Source organism: Oncorhynchus mykiss, chromosome 27 (assembly GCF_057628025.1).
Source record: "Oncorhynchus mykiss isolate SJ-2025 chromosome 27, ASM5762802v1, whole genome shotgun sequence".
Lineage (NCBI taxonomy): Eukaryota > Metazoa > Chordata > Actinopteri > Salmoniformes > Salmonidae > Oncorhynchus > Oncorhynchus mykiss.
This window is the reverse complement of record NC_143048.1, coordinates 3312347-3336616: the sequence shown is the minus strand read 5'-3', so window position 1 is coordinate 3336616 and position 24270 is coordinate 3312347. Positions and strand designations below refer to the sequence as shown.

The following is a 24270-nucleotide window of genomic DNA, read 5'->3' as shown; positions in this document are numbered from 1 at the left end:
ACGGTGGCTAGGAAAAACTCCCTAGAAAGGCCAAAACCTAGGGAGAAACCTAGAGAGGAACCAGGCTAGACATGTTGGAAAAAGTTGTGGCTAATCTAACACAACACATCACTGAGTACCACTGTTTATATTTTCAAGCATAGTTGTGGCTGCATTATGTTATGGGTGTGCTTGTAATCGGCAAGTACTAGGGAGTTTTTAAAGATAAAAATAAACTGACGAGCTTAACACAGACAAAATGCAATTAAATCCATATTAATCACACTTTGTAATACAATAAAATGTGGAAAAAGTCAAGGGGTGTCAATACTTTCTGAAGGCATTATATATTTACCACAATCATGGGGGCTGTTCCAGAAAGCTGGCCAGCTGACTGTCCAGAATTATTTAAAATAACTTAACATTGACAAGGTAGAATTGACTTGACCACAACAACCACTATACAAATGTAGCTTTCTTTATCAACCGCAAAAACCATAAGACAGGTGAGTCTCAGTCACTTCCTGTTGAAAGCAGAATGAGGGAGAGAACAAGGGAGAGCTATATTTGTTGTTTTGAAAGTGTATTGTAAAGTTTCTTAGTAGCTAGACAACTTTTTGTTTGTTTGTATCCCACAGCTCCGTTGGCATCAGTTGCTGGGACTGCTACTCTCTGTCCAGTAATCCTGCCGACCAGGAGCTATTTGGCGTAGCAGCTAACCTAGCTGCCTATCAAGCTAGCGAGATTTCTTGGGTGCTTGAACGCAGCCCATAGCATGGTTAGCCATTGTGTCTAGGACCGCGGATGTCCAGGGTTTGTGGCTGTCTAGATCTCTTCTGTTTGTTGTTTTTAATCTTCGCTGTGACTTGCCCTGTCTGGAACTGCAAGGAGTAACAGCGTAACCTACATTACTAGCTACCATGACAAAGACCGAAGCCGGCGGGACTACCGTTGAGTACAGTGGTGTCTCTCTATCACAGGTGAAGGATCTTTTAAACAAACAAAAATAGTTATACAAGCCAGTTGTTACAACATCAAGAAAATTGCTTGAAGTGTTTTGTCCAACTACGGGTGGATTCAACTAATAAAAGAATGGGACGACCTGACCAGAGAGGTCCAGGGCCTGAAGAACAGTTTGCAGTTCTCCTAGGGTCAGCTCGATGAGTTGAAACCGGAGAACAGCAAGATTACAGCAATCTGTAAGACATTGAGAGAGGATGTTGATGGACGATCAAGGCAAAACAACATGGTTGTGGATGGAATTGAAGAATCTCCACATGACAAAGTGAGGGATATGATCTCTGAGAAATTAAAGATGGACCACAGAAGAATTGAGGTGAAGGACTGGAAAACCCATCACCGGCCCAGGTGACAGGCCCAGGCCGATAGTGGTCAAGTTCCTGAGGTTCAAGCACAAGGTACCTGTTAGGGAAAGAGTCAAGATCTTGAGAGAAACCTACTGTATATCTTCCGCAACAAGGTCTATCCTGAAGCTGTGTTCCAGAAGAGGAAATAACTTATCCCAGCCATGAAAGCTGCCAGAGCGCTACGACAGGCTCATTGTCCACCCTCCCTCCCAGAAGCCTGGAATGGAACCCATAGCCAAGCCTGTGGGTTCGTAGCTTTAACCACAAAGCACACAAACACACTCACCAATTGATTAATGACCTGCTGAATGTATATATTTTTTGTTTTGTTTTTTTGTTCGTTTCCAGATCTCTTATTTTATATATATATATATATATTAGTACTTTTTCTCCCCAATTTGCAGTTAGTCTTGTCCAATTGCTGCAACTCCCATACTGACTCATGATAGGCAAAGGTAGAGAGCCATGCGTCCTCCGAAACACAACCCTGCTAAGCCACACTGCTTCTTGACACTCCTCGGAAACACGTATAACTGGAAATGAAAGTCAACTTGCAGACGCCTGGCACGCCATAAGAAGTCGCTAGAGCGCGATGGGACAAGGACGTTACGGCCAAATCCTCCCCTAACCCAGACAATTGTGCGCCGCCTCATTGGTCTCCCAGTCACGGCCGGCTGTGACAAAGCACTAAGGTAACCTGCCTAAATGACTTCCCAACCTGTAGCACTATCGTCTGTAGCCATGAAGTGCTTTGAAAGGCTGGGCATGGCTCACATCAACACTGTTATCCCAGAAACCCTAGACCCAGTCCAATTTGCGTTCCGCCGAAACAGATCCACAGATGATGCAATCTTTATTCCACTCCACACTTCCCTTTCCCACTTGGACAAAAGGAACTCCTACGTGAGAATGCTATTCATTGACTACAGCTCAGTATAGTCAATGCTCATCATTAAGCTAATGATCCTGGGACTAAACACCTCCCTTTGCAACTGGATCCTGGACTTCCTGTTGTGCCAGGATAACAACCTTTCCCTCAATGTGATCAAGACAAAGAAGATGACTGTGGACTACAGGAAAAGGAGGACAGCCCCCATTCTCATCGTAATGGCGCAGGTTAAGAGCTTCAAGTTCCTTGGTGTCCACATCACCAACAAACTATCGTGGTCCAAACACACCAAGACATTTGTGAAGAGGGCACGATGAAGCCTATTCCCCCCCAGGAGACTGAAAAGATTTGGCATTGGTCTCAGATCCTCAAAAAGTTCTACAGCTGCACCATTGAGAGCATCTTGACTGATTGCATCACTGCCTGGTATGGCAACTGCCTAGGGTAGTGTGTACGGCCCAGTACATCACTGGGGCCAAGCTTCCTGCCATCCAGGATCTCTATACTAGGCGGTGTCAGAGGAAGACCCTAAAAATTGTCAGACTCCAGCCACCCTAGCCATTGAACGTTCTATCTGCTACCGCATGGCAAGTGGTACTGGAGCGCCAATTCTAGGTTTGTGAGGCTTCTTAACAGCTTCTACCCCCAAGCCATAAGACTCCTGAACAGCTAATCAAATGGCTACCCAGGCTATTTGCATTGTGCCGCCCCCTCTTTTATGCTGCTGCTACTCTGTTTATTATCTATGCATAGTCACATCACCCCTAACAACATATTACCTCCATTACCTGTGCCCCCACACATTCACTCTGTACCGGTACCTCCTGTATATAGCCTCACCACTGTTATTTTACTGTTGCTCTTTAATTATTTGTTTATTTAAATTGTATTTTTACTTCACTTTATTTATTTTTTTAAACGGTATTGTTGGTTAAGGGCTTGTAAGTAAGCATTTCACCCTAAGGTCTACAACTATTGTATTCAGAGCACGTGAGAAATACAAATTGATTTGATGTAAACAAAACTACTTTCTTGGGGACCTGAATATTGACTGGTTCTCATCAAAAGCTGTCCACTCAAGAGCAAGCTTCTCATGGTAACCAGTGCCTGTAATCTGGTCCAGGTTATAAATCAATTTACCAGGGTGTTGACAAACACTACAGGAACAAGATCATCCACATGTATCGATCACATTTTTACTAATATTGTGGAACAATGCTCTAGCTGGTTCCGTACCCATTGGATCACAGTGATCGGCTGATGGCCTAGTGGTTAGAGCGTTGGGCCAGTAACCAAAAGGTTACAAGGTAAAAATCTGTTGTTCTGACCCTGAACAAGGCAGTTAACCCACTGTTCCCCGGTAGGCCGTCATTGTAAATAAGAATTTGTTCTTAACCTCTTGATCCTACTTGAGACGCAGACGTCTCAAGTAGGCACCTGGAAATGCAAATGCGCTACGCTAAATGTACTCGTTAAAACTCAAACGTTCATTAAAATACACATGCAGGGTATTGAATTAAAGCTACACTCGTTGTGAATCTAGCCAACAAGTCAGATTTTTAAAATGCTTTTCGGCGAAAGCATGAGAAGCTATTATCTGATAGCATGCAACACCCCAATATACCTGAAGGGGACGTAAACAAAATAATTAGCGTAGCCGGCGCTACACAAAACGCAGAAATAAAATATAAAACATTCATTACCTTTGATGATACTCTTTGTTGGCACTCCTATATGTTCCATAAACATCACAATTGGGTCTTTTTCCCGATTAAATCCGTCCATGTATGCCCAAAATATCCATTTGTATAGCCTGTCTGGTTCAGGAAAAAAGCTCTCTTCCAACACGCAACGTCATTTTTTAAAATTATATAAGTTGCCTATATTCTTTGACAAAACACTTCAACCTACTTTTGTAACCCAACTTTAGGTATTTGTAAACGTTAATAAGCGATCAAATTGATCACCGGGCGATCTGTATTCAATAGCAGCTACTCAAGAAAACAATGTCAATTTTTCTCTCTTCCAAAATCGATTGCTGTAGGCTGGATGGAATGAAGGATCTATTTGTCATGACACAAAGGATTTTTGTCAATGAAAATGACGTTTTTGGCTACATCGTGTGGAAGCTGTAGGAATTGCATCCTTGGCCCTATTAATTTTGGTGCCCCTTAAACAATACATGCAAGTGGCGCATGGATATATTTTTCAGTTTTCAGTGACCAGTTTTTCTTGCGCTTTTCGATGAAACACACGCTCTGTTATAGTCACAGCCGTGATTTAACCAGTTTTAGAAACTTCAGAGAGTTTTCTATCCACACATACTAATCATATGCATATACTATATTCCTGGCATGAGTAGCAGGACGCTGAAATGTTGCGCGATTTTTAACAGAATGTTCGAAAAAGGAGAGGGTAGACTTAACAGGTATACAAGGTAAAAATCTGTTGTTCTGACCCTGAACAAGGCAGTTAACCCACTGTTCCCCGGTAGGCCGTCATTGTAAATAAGAATTTGTTCTTAACTGACTTGCCTAGTTAAATAAAGGTTAAATAAAAAATAAATAAAATAATTGTGGCTATATCTGTTACGGTGCGTGAATGAGGACCCAAAAGCGAATTAACTTAAACAGAGCTTCTTTAATTACCAAACATAGGTAGGCTCAGACGGACCGGCAGATTCCGACAGGACAAGACAAGGTTACAGCAAACATGACGACAGTCTGGTTCAGGCATGAAACACAACAAACAAGAATCCGACAAGGACAGGAACAAAAACAGAGAGAGATATAGGGGACTAATCAGAGGGAAAAAGGGAACAGGTGGGAAAAGGGGTGACGAGGTGGTTAGGAGGAGACAAGGCACAGCTGGGGGAAAGAGGGGGAGAAAAGGTAACCTAACAACGACCAGCAGAGGGAGACAGGGTGAAGGGAAAGGACAGAGACAAGACACAACATGACAGTACATGACAGTACCCCCCCACTCACCGAGCGCCTCCTGGCGCACTCGAGGAGGAAACCTGGCGGCAACGGAGGAAATCCTCGATCAGCGCACGGTCCAGCACGTCCCGAGAGGGAACCCAACTCCTCTCCTCAGGACCGTACCCCTCCCAATCTTCGAGGTACTGGTGACCACGGCCCCGAGGACGCATGTCTAAAATTCTACGGACCCTGTAGATGGGTGCGCCCTCGACAAGGATGGGGGGGGGGTGGGGGAAGACGAGCGGGGGCGCGAAGGACGGGCTTGATGCAGGAGACATGGAAGACCGGGTGGACGCGACGAAGGTATCGCGGAAGAAGAAGTCGAACTGCGACAGGATTAATGACCCGAGAAATACGGAACGGACCAATGAACCGCGGGGTCAACTTGCGAGAAGCCGTCTTAAGGGGAAGGTTCTGAGTGGAGAGCCAAACTCTCTGACCGCGACAATATCTAGGACTCTTAGTTCTACGCTTATTAGCAGCCCTCACAGTCTGCGTCCTATAACGGCAAAGTGCAGACCTGACCCTCTTCCAGGTGCGCTCGCAACGTTGGACAAAAGCCTGAGCGGAGGGGACGCTGGACTCGGCGAACTGAGATGAGAACAGCGGAGGCTGGTACCCGAGGCTACTCTGAAAAGGAGATAGCCCGGTCGCAGACGAAGGAAGCGAGTTGTGGGCGTATTCTGCCCAGGGGAGCTGTTCTGACCAAGACGCAGGGTTACGAAAAGAAAGACTGCGTAAGATGCGACCAATAGTCTGATTGGCCCGTTCTGCTTGACCGTTAGACTGGGGGTGAAAGCCGGAAGAGAGACTGACGGAAGCCCCAATCAAACGGCAAAACTCCCTCCAAAATTGAGACGTGAATTGCGGACCTCTGTCCGAAACGACGTCTGACGGAAGGCCATGAATTCTGAAAACATTCTCGATGATGATTTGTGCCGTCTCTTTAGCAGAAGGAAGCTTAGCAAGGGGAATGAAATGAGCCGCCTTAGAGAACCTATCGACAACCGTAAGAATAACAGTCTTCCCCGCTGACGAAGGCAGTCCGGTGACAAAATCTAAGGCGATGTGAGACCACGGTCGAGAGGGAATAGGAAGCGGCCTGAGACGGCCGGCAGGAGGAGAGTTACCGGACTTAGTCTGCGCGCAGACCGAACAAGCAGCCACGAAACGACGCGTGTCATGCTCCCGGGTGGGCCACCAAAAACGCTGGCGAATGGAAGCAAGCGTACCCCGAACGCCAGGGTGGCCGGCTAACTTGGCAGAGTGAGCCCACTGAAGAACGGCCAGACGAGTAGGAACGGGAACGAAAAGAAGGTTCCTAGGACAAGCGCGCGGCGACGGAGTGTGAGTGAGCGCTTGTTTTACCTGCCTCTCAATTCCCCAGACAGTCAACCCGACAACACGCCCCTCAGGGAGAATCCCCTCGGGGTCAGTGGAGGCTACTGAAGAACTGAAGAGACGAGACAAAGCATCAGGCTTGGTGTTCTTAGAGCCCGGACGATAAGAAATCACGAACTCGAAACGAGCGAAAAACAGCGCCCAACGCGCCTGACGCGCATTAAGTCGTTTGGCAGAACGGATGTACTCAAGGTTCCTATGGTCAGTCCAAACGACAAAAGGAACGGTCGCCCCCTCCAACCACTGTCGCCATTCGCCTAGGGCTAACCGGATGGCGAGCAGTTCGCGGTTACCCACATCATAGTTACGTTCCGACGGCGACAGGCGATGAGAAAAATACGCGCATGGGTGGACCTTGTCGTCAGAGAGGGAGCGCTGAGAAAGAATGGCTCCCACCCCCACCTCTGACGCGTCAACCTCGACAACGAACTGTCTAAAGACGTCAGGTGTAACAAGGATAGGAGCGGATGTAAAACGATTCTTGAGGAGATCAAAAGCTCCCTGGGCGGAAACGGACCACTTAAAGCACGTCTTGACAGAAGTAAGGGCTGTGAGAGGAGCTGCCACCTGACCGAAATTACGGATGAAACGACGATAGAAGTTCGCGAAGCCGAGAAAGCGCTGCAGCTCGACGCGTGACTTAGGGACGGGCCAATCAATGACAGCTTGGACCTTAGCGGGATCCATCTTAATGCCTTCAGCGGAAATAACGGAACCGAGAAATGTGACGGAGGAGGCATGAAAAGTGCACTTCTCAGCCTTCACAAAAAGACAATTCTTTAAAAGGCGCTGGAGGACACGTCGAACGTGCTGAACATGAATCTGGAGTGACGGTGAAAAAATCAGGATATCGTCAAGGTAAACGAAAACAAAGATGTTCAGCATGTCTCTCAGGACATCATTGACTAATGCCTGAAAGACAGCTGGAGCGTTAGCGAGGCCGAAAGGAAGAACCCGGTATTCAAAGTGCCCTAACGGAGTGTTAAACGCCGTCTTCCACTCGTCCCCCTCCCTGATGCGCACGAGATGGTAAGCGTTACGAAGGTCCAACTTAGTGAAAAACCTGGCTCCCTGCAGGATCTCGAAGGCTGAAGACATAAGAGGAAGCGGATAACGATTCTTCACTGTTATGTCATTCAGCCCTCGATAATCTATGCAGGGGCGCAGAGACCCGTCCTTCTTCTTGACAAAAAAAAACCCCGCTCCGGCGGGAGAGGAGGAGGGGACTATGGTACCGGCGTCAAGAGCTACAGACAAATAATCTTCGAGAGCCTTACGTTCGGGAGCCGACAGAGAGTATAGTCTACCCCGGGGGGGGGTGGTTCCCGGAAGGAGATCAATACTACAATCATACGACCGGTGTGGAGGAAGAGAGGTGGCCCTGGACCGACTGAACACCGTGCGCAGATCGTGATATTCCTCCGGCACCCCTGTCAAATCACCAGGCTCCTCCTGTGAAGAAGAGACAGAGGAAACAGGAGGGATAGCAGACATTAAACATTTCACATGACAAGAGACGTTCCAGGAGAGGATAGAATTACTAGACCAATTAATGGAAGGATTATGACAAACTAGCCAGGGATGGCCCAAAACAACAGGTGTAAAAGGTGAACGAAAAATTAAAAAAGAAATGGTTTCACTATGATTACCAGAAACAGTGAGGGTTAAAGGTAGCGTCTCACGCTGAATCCTGGGGAGAGGACTACCATCCAGGGCGAACAAGGCCGTGGGCTCCTTTAACTGTCTGAGAGGAATGTCATGTTCCCGAGCCCAGGTCTCGTCCATAAAACAGCCCTCCGCCCCAGAGTCTATTAAGGCACTGCAGGAAGCTGACGAACCGGTCCAGCGTAGATGGACCGACAAGGTAGTGCAGGATCTTGAAGGAGAGACAGGAGTAGTAGCGCTCACCAGTAGCCCTCCGCTTACTGACGAGCTCTGGCCTTTTACTGGACATGAAGTGACAAAATGACCAGCGGAACCGCAATAGAGACAGAGGCGGTTGGTGATTCTCCGTTCCCTCTCCTTAGTCGAGATGCGGATACCTCCCAGCTGCATGGGCTCAGCACCCGAGCCGGCAGAGGAAGATGGTAGTGATGCGGAGAGGGGGGCGACGGAGAGCGCGAGCTCCTTTCCACGAGCTCGGTGACGAAGATCAACCCGTCGCTCAATGCGAATAGCGAGTTCAATCAAGGAATCCACGCTGGAAGGAACCTCCCGGGAGAGAATCTCATCCTTTACCTCTGCTCGGAGACCCTCCAGAAGACGAGCGAGCAAGGCCGGCTCGTTCCAGCCACTGGAGACAGCAAGAGTGCGAAACTCAATAGAGTAGTCTGTTATGGATCGATTGCCTTGACATAGGGAAGACAGGGCCCTGGAAGCCTCCTCCCCAAAAACAGATCGATCAAAAACCCGTATCATCTCCTCCTTAAAGTCCTGATACTGGTTAGTACACTCAGCCCTTGCCTCCCAGATTGCCGTGCCCCACTCACGAGCCCGTCCAATAAGGAGAGATATGACGTAGGTGACACGAGCAGTGCTCCTGGAGTAAGTGTTGGGCTGGAGAGAAAACACAATATCACACTGGGTGAGGAACGAGCGGCATTCAGTGGGCTCCCCAGAGTAACACGGCGGGTTATTGATTCTGGGCTCCGGAGATTCGAAAGCCCTGGAAGTGGCCGGTGGATCGAGGCGGAGATGGTGAACCTGTTCTGTGAGGTTGGAGACTTGGGTGGCCAGGGTCTCAACGGCATGTCGAGCAGCAGACACTTCCTGCTCATGTCTGCCTAGCATCGCTCCCTGGATCCCGACGGCTGAGTGGAGAGGATCCGAAGTCGCTGGGTCCATTCTTGGTCGGATTCTTCTGTTACGGTGCGTGAATGAGGACCCAAAAGCGAATTAACTTAAACAGAGCTTCTTTAATTACCAAACATAGGTAGGCTCAGACGGACCGGCAGATTCCGACAGGACAAGACAAGGTTACAGCAAACATGACGACAGTCTGGTTCAGGCATGAAACACAACAAACAAGAATCCGACAAAGACAGGAACAAAAACAGAGAGAGATATAGGGGACTAATCAGAGGGAAAAAGGGAACAGGTGGGAAAAGGGGTGACGAGGTGGTTAGGAGGAGACAAGGCACAGCTGGGGGAAAGAGGGGGAGAAAAGGTAACCTAACAACGACCAGCAGAGGGAGACAGGGTGAAGGGAAAGGACAGAGACAAGACACAACATGACAGTACATGACAATATCCAGTACTTTAAATGAAATTCATTCAACTCCATCTTTCATCGAATCATATGGCTTATTCATCACAAAACCATTTGATGTTGCCAATTATTTTAATGATTACTTCCATCGTATTCATGCATTTAAAACTAATAATGAAAGAACAACATTGCAAGTTCCAATTTTCTAAGTTAGTGTGGGAGATGTGGAAAAATTGTTTCAGAAGGAACGGTACTGGGAATGGTAGCTGACTTTTATTTTTAATCTGAGCCTAGAGGAAAGTCTTTGTCCGCAGGCCTGGAGGGAAGCCAAAGTAATTCTGCTACCCAAGATTGGTCAAGTGTCCTTTACCGATTCTAACAGCAGACCTATCAGCTTGCGGCCAGCTCTTAGCAAACTGTTGGATTATTTGTTGTTGACCAAATACTATGCTATTTCTCTGTAATCAAATTAACAACAGACTTTCAGAAAGCTTATAGAGAAGGGCACTCACCATGTCCCAAAAAAATAATTATTGTGTTATGGCTTTTCAACCTGTCATATCGTGGATTTAGAGCTATCTATCTAATAGAACCCAAAGGGTTTTCTTTAATGGATGCTTCTTTAATGTCAAACATGTAAAGTGTGTTGCACCACAGGGCAGCTCTCTAGGCCCTCTATTTTCTATTTTTGCCACTGGCATTAAACAAAGCATGTGAGTATGCTGATGATTCAACCATATAAGCATCATTAACCACAGCTAATGAAGTCACTGAAACCCTTAACAAAGTGTTGTAGTCTGTTTTGGAATGGATGGCCAGTAATAAACTGGTCCTGAACATCTTTAAAACTAAGAGCATTGTATTTGGTACAAATCATTCCCTAAGTTCTAGACCTAAGCTGAATCTGGTAATGAATGGTGTGGCTGTTGACCTTGTTGAGGAGACTAAATTGCTTGGCGTTACCTTAGCTTTTAAACTGTCATGGTCAAAACTTATATAATCAATAGATGTAAAGAGTCTGTCCATAATAAAGAGATGCTCACCACACGCCAAAAATCAAGTCCCACAGGCTCTAATTTTGTCTTACCTTGATTAGTGGGCAGCAGGTAGCCTAGTGGTTAGAGCGTTGGCCTTGTAACCAAAAGATCGAAGATCGAATCCCCGAGCTGACAAGGTAAAAATCTGTCGTTCTGCCCCTGAACAAGGCAGTTGTTCCTAGACCGTCATTGAAAATAAGAATTTGTTCTTAACTGACTTGCCTAGTTTAATAAAGGTAAAATAATGAATAAATAATAATTAATTAGTGTGTGGTCAAGTGCTGCAAGGAAAGACCTAGTTAAGCGACAGCTGGCCCAGAACAGGGCGGCACCTCTTGCATTGTAATCAGAGGGCTGATTTTAAATGTTACGCATGCCAGTCTCTCTTGGCTAAGAGTTGAGGAGAGACCTACTGCATCACTTTTTATTAGAAACATTGTGTTGAAAATATTCTAAGAATCAGGGGATGGGATGGGATGATATAATATATAAGTAATATATAGGCTATTCATCTCATATAAGGCAGTCTAAGGATGTTAGCGTCTCTCCTTAGAAACGAGCTTCAGAGGAAAGCAGTATGAAGATTGAGAAACCCATGGGCCTGACAGACTTAAGCTACTGAGCCCAATTAAAGCCAATGTCTTTTTATCCACCAATGGCACTGAATTAAATCAGCTCTGGATGTATCTTGTCTTCCGATGCATAAATCTGTGTCTCACTCTGATCACACCCAAATCTGACAACACAAAGTACATGCAAGTGAACAAGCATCATGGAAGATTTATCATTCTTTTGCTGCCTGCCGCTTGTCTTCAATTTTAGCATCCTATTATTCAAATGCCTCTGCTATATACAGTACTTGTTAGACTCATATTAAGGTTTGATGAATATTATAGGGAATGAAGGGAATAGGGAGAAGCAAGTGACAGGTGAGTCAAAGGGAGGTTCTGTTGTAACAGGGGTCAGGCAGCAGCTCAGCCAGGGTTAGGACATCTCTCTCTCTCTATGAGCTAAATGAACATCTCTGGTCGGTGTTGTTCTAATAGTTCTTAGTGGTCATCTCCCGAGAGAGGGTAATAGATGGCTTTCCTCTGATGGCTCCGTTGACTGTCCTCACCCCTCCCCTGGTTGCCCCGGTGATGCCAAAACGAGGCGCCACACCCGCCTCACTTTGAATTTACGACTTGTTTAAATTGTGCTCCTCTCCAAAGGGACCTGCCGAGCCCAGGAGGGGAGTAATTGTTAGTCTAGAGGTAGTCATAAATCAAAACATTTCTTACTCTCTCTCCTCATTATCTGTTACCGCTCTGCTTTTGCTGCAGAATTCCTGAGACTTACCAGAACTGTAGGCTATACAGTCTTCCTTCCTCCCCAAAGACTGAAACATGTCTTCTTCTGAAAGATGGGAGGTGAAAAGACTCTTCAAAGCTGTGATTGATTTCCTCATTCTTCCATGGTCTGTTGCAGGCAGCTACAGGTTGACAGCCACGGTGCAGGAATTGCTCTCTGACTGTGTCTTAATTGAGCCGAGTGCTGGTTTGTTTTGTTACATTCAATTGAAAAGTCAACCGTGCCAATAGGCCTCTTAATAAGTCTTTCCCTATCTCTCTCTCTCTCTCTCCTCAGAACCTAGATGCAAATGAAGTCCTCTATGACAGCCAACCTGGTGAGTCTCATTGATTATTCCCCATTCAGCTAGAAATGGTTCAATAGAAAGGACCACTTTTAAAGATGCAGTAAGTATGAATTTATTTAGCTGTTTGCTAATCAAATCTTCTGAAATGTCTCACTTGATTCAACCAATATTGTATGCATTATGATTGCACTGAACAATACCTATTTACCTGTTGTTATAAGACAATGTAGTACAAAACGAAAGTGTAACAACGGAACTGCCAACTTCCTGAATCAGAAGCCAATAGGGGGTGAAAATGAAAACCAAACCCAATTGCAATCCCTAGCAGAGTTAGACAAACAACTGGGCAGTGAAATAAGAAAACAAGTTGCTGCTAGCCTAGCAGGGGCGCTCCAATCCCTCCCCAGCCCGTAACATTGAACAAAGTGATTTCTCTCCTGGAAAAGCTTCTCTCAAACCAGGAACATTTCACTGTTCCTGACAATTTATGTTTCACGAGAGCCCAAGCAATTCCCCAGTGTTTCTCCAGATCAAATATGAAGACACTACACATCTCCAGTCAGAACAGGCCTTGCACAAACTTTTTCCCCCTGGCACATTTTCTGGCTAGCGCCCACATTGCCTTCATTGTTGTTTTCCTTACAAATTATAACTTTGCACATGTTTGCGTTCCTATCAAAGTAAGTGCCTTGTTTTCTGTATATCGTGTTGTTGTTTCTACTGTAAAATACTATATGCTACATACACAAAGTATTCAGACCCCTTTTCCACATTTTGTTAATTTAGTCTTATTCTAAAATTTATTAAATCATTTTTCCCCCTCATCAATCGACACACAATACCTCATAATGACAAAGCACAATTTATTTTGCAAATGTATAAAAATCTGAAATCACATTTAAATAAGTATTCAGACCCTTTACTCAGCACTTTGTTGAAGCAGCTTTGGCAGCGATTACAGCCTAAAGTCTTCTTGGGTATGACGATACAAGCTTGGCACACCTGTATTTGGGGAGTTTCTCCCATTCTTCTCTGCAAATCCTCTCAAGCTCTGTCAGCTTGGATTGGGAACGTCACTGCACAGCTATTTCCAGGTATCTCCAGAGATGTTCGACCGGGTTCAAGTCTGGGCTCTAGGTGGGCCACTCAAGGACATTCAGAGACTTGTCCCGAAGCCACTCTTGTGTTGTCTTTGCTTTGTGCTTAGGGTCGTTGTCCTGTTGGAAGGTGAAAATTCGCCCCAGTGTAAGGTCCTGAGCCCTTGGGGGGCAGGTTTCATCAAGGAACTCTCTGTGCTTTGCTCTGTTCATCTTTCCCTTGATCCTGACTAGTCTCCCAGTTCCTGCCGCTGAAAAACATTCCCACAGCATAATGTTCACCTTTTATGCTTGAGAGCTCTAATACAATAGCTCTGATGAGGGTAGGTCGCCAGGAAGCTGAGCTCTGGGGGAGCTCTGGCCGTCTGCCGGCTTGCTCACTCAACTGGGTCGGAAACAAAAGAAGACGAAAGCAACTTTATAATGCCTTAATTTGGCACTTTAGCCGAGTGGAAACGCACACAGACACTTATCTGAACAAATCAAACTATCTGGCACTTCCATTGTTATTTGCTCTGTCACACCAGGGAGGCTAAGCTAGTCTGACAGCGAAGGATATTGTTTGTGGGGTTGGAATTCGAGAAACTGCTAATTGCAGGGGCACAACTTTCACTGGGGATGGGGGGTTCAGACAATTTGGATTTAAGACCGCGTGGACACCACAGAGCGGGCTGACATGCTTTGTGAAGGCAAAGCTTCTGGAAGGCTGGCTGGACCAGCACGGGGGAGTTGAGCATAGTTCAATGTGTATGTTGCGCTCTTTCACCTTAAAAGGAAGCAGAGCAGAAACTGGGTACTCTTTAGTTGACTGATGTACAGTTGAAGTCGGAAGTTTACATACACTTAGGTTGGAGTCATTAAAACTTCTTAGGGATAGGGGGCAGTACTTTCACGTCTGGATGAAAAGCGTGCCCAAAGTAAACTGCCTGCTACTCAGGCCCAGAAGCTAGGATATGCATATTATTAGTACAGTAGATCTAGATGGAAGACACTCTGAAGTTTGTAAAACTGTTTGAATAATATCTGTGAGTATAACAGAACTGATTTGGCAGGCGAAATCCCGAGCACAATCCGCCCTGGGATTTTTTTTTATTTTTTTAGGTCAATCTGTTTTCCATTAGGTTTCTATGGTAAGCCCTTTTTAATAGGAATCTGCTTGCAGTTACTATGGCTTCCACTAGATGTCAACAGTCTTTAGAAATTGGTTGATGTTTTTCTTTTGAGAAATGAAGAAGTAACCTTGTTCTTTCCATGTGTCAATCCAGGTGGACTCTAGTCTTTTGGTGCGCGCGACCTGGAATGCGCTTCACTTTGTTTTCGTCCGGTATTGAACACAGTTAATCCCGTCTTAAATTTGATTGATTATTTACGTTTTAGGATACCTACATTTGGATTAGGAATGTTGTTTGAAATGTTTGGACCAAGTTTACAGTTAACTTATTATATACTTTGTAGTCATGTTGGGCGAGTTGGAACCGGTGTATTTTCTGAATCAAAGGCGCCAAATAAATGGACATTTTGGAGATATAAAGAAGGAATTTATCAAAGAAAAGGACCATTTGTGATGTTTCTGGGACATTTTGGAGTGCCAAAAGAAAAAGATCTTCAAAGGTAAGGCATGAATTAAATCGTATTTCTGACTTTTGTGTCACGCCTGGCTGGTCGAAATATGATTTTCATGTGTATGCGGGGTGCTGTCCTCAGATAGTCGCATGGTCTGCTTTCACCGTAAAGCCATTTTGAAATCTGACACTGGGGCTGGATTAACAAGAAGTTCAACTTTATTTTGATGTATTACACATGTATGTTTTCTGAATTTTTATTATGAGTATTTCTGTTTTTGAATTTCGCGCCCTGCAATTTCACTGGATGTTGTCAAATCAATCCCGTTACCGGGATTCGAGCGGGAAGGGATCACTAAGAAGTTAAAACTTGTTTTTCAACCACTCCACACATTTCTTGTTAACAAACTATAGTTTTTGCAAGTCGGTTAGGGCATCTACTTTATGCATGACGCAAGTAATTTTTCCAACAGTTGTTTACAGACAGATTATTTCACTAATAATTCACTGTATCACAATTCCAGTGGGTCAGAAGTTTGCAACTTAGTTGACTGTGCCTTTAAAATAGCTTTAAAATAGCTTGAAAAATTCCAGAAAATTATGTCATGGCTTCAGACGCTTTTGATAGGCTAATTGACATAATTTGAGACAATTGGAGGTGTATCTGTGGATGTATTTCAAGACCTACCTCTTTGCTTGACATAATGGGAAAATCAAAATAAATCAGCCATGACCTCAGAAAAATAATTGTAGATCTCCACAAGTCTGGATCATCCTTGGAAGTCATTTCCAAATGCCTGAAGGTACCATGTTCATCTGTACAAACAATAGTACGCAAGTATAGTACGCAGTCGTCATACTGCTCAGGAAGGAGACGCGTTCTGTTTCCTAGAGATGAACGTACTTTGGTGCGAAAAGTGCAAATCAATCCCAGAACAACAGGAAAGGACCTTGTGAAGATGCTGGAGGAAACGGGTACAAAAGTATCTATATCCACAGTAAAACGAGTCCTATATCGACAAAACCTGAAAGGCCGCTCAACAAGGAAGAAGCCACTGCTCCAAAACTGCCATTAAAAAACCCAGACAACAGTTTGCAACTGCACATGGGGACAAAGATCATACTTTTTGGAGAAATGTCCTCTGGTCTGATGAAACATAAATATAACTGTTTGGCTATAATGACCATTGTTATGTTTGGAGGAAAAAGGGGGGTGTATGCAAGCTGAAGAACACCATCCCAACCGTGAAGCATGGGGGTTGTGGGGGTGCTTTGGTGCAGGAGGGCTGGTGCATTTCACAAAATAGATGACATCATGAGGAAAGGAAAACTATGTGGATATATTGAAGCAACATCTCAAGACATCAGTCAGGAAGTTAAAGCTTGGTCGCAAATGGGTCTTCCAAATGGACAATGACCCCAAGCATACTTCCTAAGTTGTGGCAAAATGGCTTAAGGACAACAAAGTCAAAGTATTGGAGTGGCCATCACAAAGCCCTGACCTCAATCCTATAGAAAATGTGTGGGCAGAACTGAAAAAACGTGTGCGAGCAAGGAGGCCTACCAACCTAACTCAGTTACACCAGCTCTGTCAGGAGGAATGGGCCAAAATTCACCCAACTTATTGTGGGAAACTTGTGGAAGGCCACCAGAAATGTTTGACCCAAGTTAAACAATTTAAAGGCAATGCTGCTACCAAATACTAATTGAGTGTATGTAAACTTCTGAGCCACTGGAATGTGATTATTACTAACAGCTGTTGTTGGAACAGAAATGTTTTGTAGCCTTTGTTTTTCCATTTTCAGAAGTAAATGAACTTGGCTAGCTTTCGCCAGTTGATGTAACTTGGCTAACGTTAGCTATTCTTTTTGCCTATATTACAGTAGACCTGAATCAAATGATGAAACCATCGGCCAACAATTGAAGATTGATATTCTGACGTTTTTTCAGTGCAATGTGAGTTTAATTAGTCAGAATGGCAATGTAACGTTATTGATCTGTCAGTTTCCCTAGCTAATTACCTACTTTTCACACGGACACAGTAATAAACTGCTGTAATGTTACAGATTTCACTGTCATGATGCACAGTAGAGGTCTGCGCTGGACCAATTTCTTTATCCCGCTCCCGCCCTCACCTGCTGGCCTTCTGTCTGACACCCACACACTACGCAAGAACTGGTCCCAAACCCAACCGCAGTCCCGCAATGTTATTTTAGGCATATGTGACTCAGCACTCTTGCCGGCCATGGTCCCAGCAATGTTACGCCTTATAAGTAATATCAAATGCGCAAAATCAACTTAAGAAATTAAAATACCAGAGATTCTTACATAGCCCTTATATTGTATTACTGGGCAATATCAGCCAATATGCTATATGTAGTTTGAAGAGAGCAATGCTGGAAAGTTGCACTTTCTCTTGAGCTATTTTTACAGCCTACATTTTAGGAGATGTAAGGTTTTTAGACAGAGAAATATGGGTGATCAATATTTAGGCCTATTTCTAGGCAATGTAGTAAGCTATGGTCTAATTATAGGCCTATTTAGGAAGTACATTTCCTTGGAAAGAGAACTGCGCTGTGCTTCTCTGCTCATGCATAGGCTACATCCTACTCTATTTAATTGAGACCACACACACCTGATCTCGCAGGTAGCTACTGAACTGGAAGCAGCAAGAATAACGACAGCGACACTTGCCTTATTTAGCATAGCCCTATAGGATATAGCCTATCTTTTAGGAGGACAATTTGCAGGCAGAGACAAATCAATGGGCAATCAATATTTATTCAAAATGAAAAAGTGTGTTGCTTGCTCACCATAGTAGTCTAACCTATTGTAAAATCAACAAAAAAAGAAACATCCCTTTTTCTGGACCCTGTCTTTCGAAGATAATTTGTAAAAATTAAAATAACTTCACAGATCTTCATTGTAAAGGGTTTAAACACTGTTTCCCATACTTGTTCAATGAACCATTAATAATTAATGAATATGCACCTGTGGAACGGTCATTAAGACACTAACAGCTTACAGACGGGAGGCAATTAAAGTCACAGTTATGAAAACTTAGGACACTAAAGAGGTCTTTCTACTGACTCTGAAAAACATCAAGAAAGATGCCCAGGGTCCCTGCTCATCTGCGTAAACGTGCCTTAGACACGCTGCAAGGAGGCATAATGACTGAGGATATGGCTAGGGCAATAAATTGCAATGTCCGTACCGTGAGACGCCTAAGACAGCTCTACAGGGAGACAGGACGGACAGCTGATCGTCCTCGCAGTGGCAGACCACGTGTAACAACACCTGCACAGGATCGGTACATCCGAACATAACAACAACTGCCCGAGTTACACCAGGAATGCACAATCCCTCCATCAGTGCTCAGACTGTCTGCAATAGGCTGAGAGAGGCAGGACTGAGGACTTGTAGGCTTGTTGTAAGGCAGGTCCTCACCAGACGTCACTGGCAACAATGTCGCCTATGGGCACAAACCCACCATCGCTGGACCAGACAGGACTGGCAAAAAGTGCTCTTCACTGACGAGTCACTGTTTTGTCTCACCAGGGGTGATGGTCTGATATGCGTTTATCGTCGACGTTACACTGAGGCCTGTACTCTGGAGCGGGATCAATTTGGAGGTGGAGGGTCCATCATGGTCTGGGTCGGTGTGTCACAGCATCATCGGACTGAGCTTGTTGTCATTGCAGGCAATCTCAACGCTGTGCATTACAGGGAAGACATCCTCCTCCCTCATGTGGTACCCTTCCTGCAGGCTCATCCTGACATGACCCTCCAGCATGACAATGCCAACAGCCATACTGCTCATTCTGTGCATGATTTCCTGCAAGACAGGAATGTCAGTGTTCTGCCATGGCCAGCGAAGAGCCCGGATCTCAATCCCATTGAAGTACGCCTGGTACCTGTTGGATTGGAGGGTGAGGGTTAGGGCCATTACCCCCAGAAATGTCCAGGAACTTGCAGATGCCTTGGTGGAAGAGTGGGGTAACATCTCACAGCAAGAACTGGCAAATCTGGTTCAGTCCATTAGGAGTTTTTGAATCGTGTTAAGTTTGCTGAAAATAAATGCAGTTTACAGTGAGGAAACTGTTCTTTTTTGCTGAGTTTATGTGCTCATGTTGCCTTTTCCTTTTCAATGATGATTACATTTTTTGATTGCACTTCGACTCACGTTGGTTGAGTGCCCTCCACTTTTTTTCCATTGTCAACATTTATTTACAGACAGTGTAGTAAACTACAGTGTAATCATATTGAAGTTAACTGCCACGTGATTCTCCGCCTATGTAGGCAGCCTACTCTATTTCAATGAGAGAACACATACTAGGAACACTTGAGCTCTCATGCCCAGCAAAAATGCAGACTGCGCTGCAATGATCTCTGTTGGGACCCGCAGCCCTCTAGTGCAGTCAGTACACAACACTATGCTCATCATGTATTAGCAGGATCAGATGATGACAGGGGTCCCAGCAGGATAAGACAGCCAGGGGAAGACCAGTCGACGGAGGTCAGGTGAATTTAGCTGTATATTAAAAATATCAGTGAATGACACAAAGTTCCATCTTGAATTGATGGGTAGCTAGAGGAAAGCAGTTTAAACTTAAAGCTACAGTCTGGGATCTGGGAATAATCGTAAGTTCAATTATTGAACAACTGATTATATTATTGGATAATATGATGTATAAATGTACACCAAGGTAATCATTTGTCATGCTTCATCTTAGGAGGATCATATGACGGTTTCAGCAGGGTCAGGCAGCCAGAGAAGACCAGTCTGACGGAGCTGAGGTGAATTTTTGCAGATACAACACTTTATTCTCTCTGTGAAGAAAACATTAGATAAGCCAGAACCTATTTTAAGGCAAACCCCCAAAGTTGATTTCCAAACTGTATCAAGGCTTTTCCTGATGACACAAAACATGTAAAAACAAATTTGAGGAAGACCTGGTATAAACTGTTTGAATGCCCAGTCATGTTCATGTAATCTCAGACATAAATTACTGCAGTTTAAGGCCATCCATAGAAAGTCCTATATGCCAGTGAAACTGAATTACATGGACTCAGAAATGTCATTCCTCTGCTGAGGTGTAAAACACAAAAGCGGACCAATTTGCATATGTTATGGTCTTGTGAAGGCTGGCGGAATTCTGGCAAACAGTATGTTCTTTTATCTCTGCATGTCTATAGATTCTCCCTGTTTTTGTTTGCTTGGAAATGTTGATACTGGAGACTTATCTGAAGAAACTGTGCAACCAAGCAAATATATCGGCTAAGAAATGCATTTCCATGAATTGGAAGGTTGGTTATCCTCCCACAATGTCAAGTTATGTATCACTAGCTTTGATTTATTACAAGATTAAATATATACTGGGCAACTTTCATAAGGTCTGGATGCCTAATATGGAATACATTATGTTGTTGGGTTGTCTTGCTAATTGCCTATAATTTCCACCTGTTGTCTATTCCATTTGCACAACAGCATGTGAAATGTATTGTCAATCAGTGTTGCTTCCTAAGTGGACAGTTTGATTTCACAGAAGTGTGATTGACTTGGAGTTACATTGTGTTGTTTAAGTGTTCCCTTTATTTTTTTGAGCAGTGTATATACATACACACACACACACACACACACACACACACACTGAGATCATGTGACAGATCATGTGAAACCTAAATAAAGTCCACCTGTGTGCAATCTAACTAATTATGTGACTTCTAAAGGTAATTGGTTGCACAATATCTTATTTAGGGGCTTCATAGCAAAGGGAGTGAATACATATGCATATACCCCTTTTCAGTTTTTTATTTTGTCAATTGTTTTTTTTAAACATGGTTATTTTTCAAATTTCACTTCACCAATTTGGAATATTTTGTGTATGTCCAGTACATGAAGTCCAAATAAAAATCAATGCAACAAAATAGGAAAAACGCCAAGGAGGATGAATATTTTTGCAAGGCACTGTATTCCACCTCAGTTTCACTTCCATTCACTAAACTCTACTAATCAACTCAATCAAGGGATATTATGTAAGCACTTGTGAGACGCAAGGCTCCCCTGCCCAGTGCTTAGCCTCTGAATGACAAGAGAGACTAAAATTAGTTCACAGTTAACACAAAAAGATCAGCCCCAAAATGAATAACAAAGACTTCTGTGTTTGGGAGAAATTGTGCTCTTGTTTCTTTTCTCTCTGGTAGTCAAGATCATTTAAACAGTACTTTATGTTGCCCTCTCCTACTTGCTGCAATTACATTATAGGCAACATTATTTTTTTTTATACATAACCAGGTAAAGGTTTGGACACACCTAATCTTTCCAGGGTTTTTCATTATTTTTACTATGTTCTACATTGTAGAATAATAGTGAAGACATCCAAACTATGCAATAACACATATGGAATCATGTAGTGACCAAAAAAAAGTGTTAAACAAATCAAAATCTCTTTGATATTCTTCAAAGTAGCCACCCTTTGGCTTGATGACAGCTTTGCTCCATCTATCTCTCTGATTTGAACAGACACAGGCCACTGACCTTTAAATCTCAGCAGTTGCTAAAGGCTTTCTGCTGTGCAATGCGAGTCGGTTAGGCTAATGAAGATACTGCAAGTTAGTGTTACTTCCCCGCAGAGTACCATTGTAGAGATTAAAGAGGAACAGCCAGAGCAGGGCTTGAGCCAGCAATCCTGCAGTTATAGGGAACATGCCCCATCTACCACCTGTGCTATAAGGGCTGCTTTCTAGGACACAGATTAAGCCTAGTCCTGGACTAAACTTTGTAATCATTGTTTTTTGTTTTCAAGTGAAATGTCTAACTGTTTTGAGCAGGGTTTCCCAAACTCAGTCCTGGGTCCATTTAACAAACCATACGACTCTATGCACAAGGACTACTTTGAACAATTTACACGGAACATTTGACAAAAACACATTTACTTGAACAATGCAGATGCAAAGTTTGGAAACAGAATGACGGTTTGTGCCATGTGTGTCTTTATTCTGTTACCAAACTTTGCATCGGAGCAGAAAATCGGAGTTTCTGTTACCGTGGAATTTCTCCATACAGTAGTTACAGACTGATTATTATTTAACTTCGATTAAGCTGATAATGCTACAAGGGCCTCAGGGGTCACAATAGAGCTAAATCTGTGAGATCAGGACTGATTACATTGATGTACCCTTACCCTATGAAAATATGCTTCATTCTAGTCCTAATGTCTAACACCCATCAGAAATTTGTAAAATGAAATGCAGTAAAAAAATCTACAAAAATATTTAAAATAGTGGTTTAACAATGTATTAAGCCAAATATATATTCTAGACAATACACGCATGCTTCTGAAATGTGGTTCACGAGCTCCAATACATTGACTGAAAAGTGATATGATTTACCATACATTGGTAGACGCATAAGTAATTGTTGTCCTCTTTTAGACAAATAAAAGGGGAAACTTCCCTTTCAACAACTCATACAGTGGTTCCTAGCCCATTACATTACACAGGAAGGCATCTTCTGTACGGGGGATTAAAGGAAGGCATCTTCTGTACGGGGGACATCAACACACATCGCGTGAGGTAAGGTTTTGGAAGCACAAGGACCTTATTTTTCATATCAGTGAGATATCATTATCGAAAAAGAAAAAGGTTAAATTGATACACACCTTTATACGGTTAGTGTTCCCACATGGCCATATCTCCATTTTACAGCACGTGTTTACGGAAGACAGAGGGACCACCTGTGCTAATTAGCTACAGTATATTGTATGCTCTGAACACCTGTGTGTAATGGAAGGCCGCCAGAAATGTATTATCACTGAAAAATACAGTCTGCTGCAACTGTGACGAAGCAGGTTAAAACAGTTTACAGTGCGCAAATCTCACCATCTTCCTCATCAATCTACACATAATACCCCATAATGACTAAGTGAAAACACGTTTAGAAATGTTTGCTAATGTATTAAAAAGAAAAACAGAAATTTCACATTTACACAAGTATTCAAACCCTTTACTCACAGTACTTTGTTGAAGCACCATTGGCAGCTACTACAATCAAGTATTTTGGGGTATGATGCTACAAGTTTGGCACACCTGTATTTGGGGCGTTTCTCACATTCTTCTCTGCAGATCCTCTCAAGCTCTGTCAGGTTGGATGGGAGCGTCGCAACACGGCTATTTTCAGGTCTCTCCAGAGATGTTCGATCAGGTTCAAGTCCTGGATCTAGCTGGGCCACTCAAAGACATTCAGAGACTTGTCCCGAAGCCACTCCTGCATAGTCTTGGCTGTGTGCTTAGGGTCGTTGTCCTGTTGGAATGGAATGTGAACCTTTGCCCCAGTCTGAGGACCTGAGTGATCTGGAGCAGGTTTTTAATCCGAGGATCTCTGCACGTTGCTCCGTTCATCTTTCCCTCGATCCTGACTAGTCTCCCAGTCCCTGAAGAACATTCCCACAGCATGATGCTGCCACCAACATGCAGTATTTTTATTAACCTATGTAATTGTAAAAACATGGACCTTGTAGCAGTGGTAAGGGCACGAAGTCAGCAGAAGGAAAGGCAGGTTGACGTACTCAAAGTGTTGAGTTATTGACAGGTCTTGGTGATCCAATGGTGAAAGACCCATATCATGCAAAATATACAAGTAGATTTACCAAATATACACAGGCAATAGCCCAAAAGAAATAGCCTCTGTATCAGGCTTAACTGACCAAGGCCCTACTCCCACGATTGCTCAGTTTGGCCGGTGGGGACAGAACTAGGAAGAGTCTTGGTGGTTCCAAACTTCTTCCATTTAAGAATGATGTTGGCAACTGTGTTCTTGGGGACCTTCAATTGTCAGGATGCTGGGGAAACTCCCTTAAATCCAATCAATTTAATTTACCACAGATGGACTCCAATCAAGTTGTCGAAACAGCTCAAGGATGATCAATGGAAAATTTGTCTGAATATTTACGCTAATAATATATTCTTTTAATACAAATTTCTAAAAACCTGTTTTCACTTTGTCATTATGAGGTATTATGTGTAGATTGATGAGGAATATTTTTTATTCATTACATTTTGGAGTAAGGCGGTAACGTAACAAAATGAGAAAAAAGTCGAAGGGGTCTGAATAC

General features: G+C 43.8%; 1 protein-coding gene across 1 annotated transcript in view; it reads left to right on the top strand.

Annotated features, from left to right (window-relative positions):
- The window catches only part of LOC110507325 (beta-1,3-glucosyltransferase), a 186150-nt gene that overhangs the window by 48037 nt on the left and 113843 nt on the right, over positions 1 to 24270 (top strand). The window contains exon 3 of the mRNA XM_021587245.3: positions 12489 to 12528. Coding sequence (XP_021442920.1) covers positions 12489 to 12528 — 40 coding nt within the window. The remainder of the gene's footprint in view (positions 1 to 12488; positions 12529 to 24270) is intronic.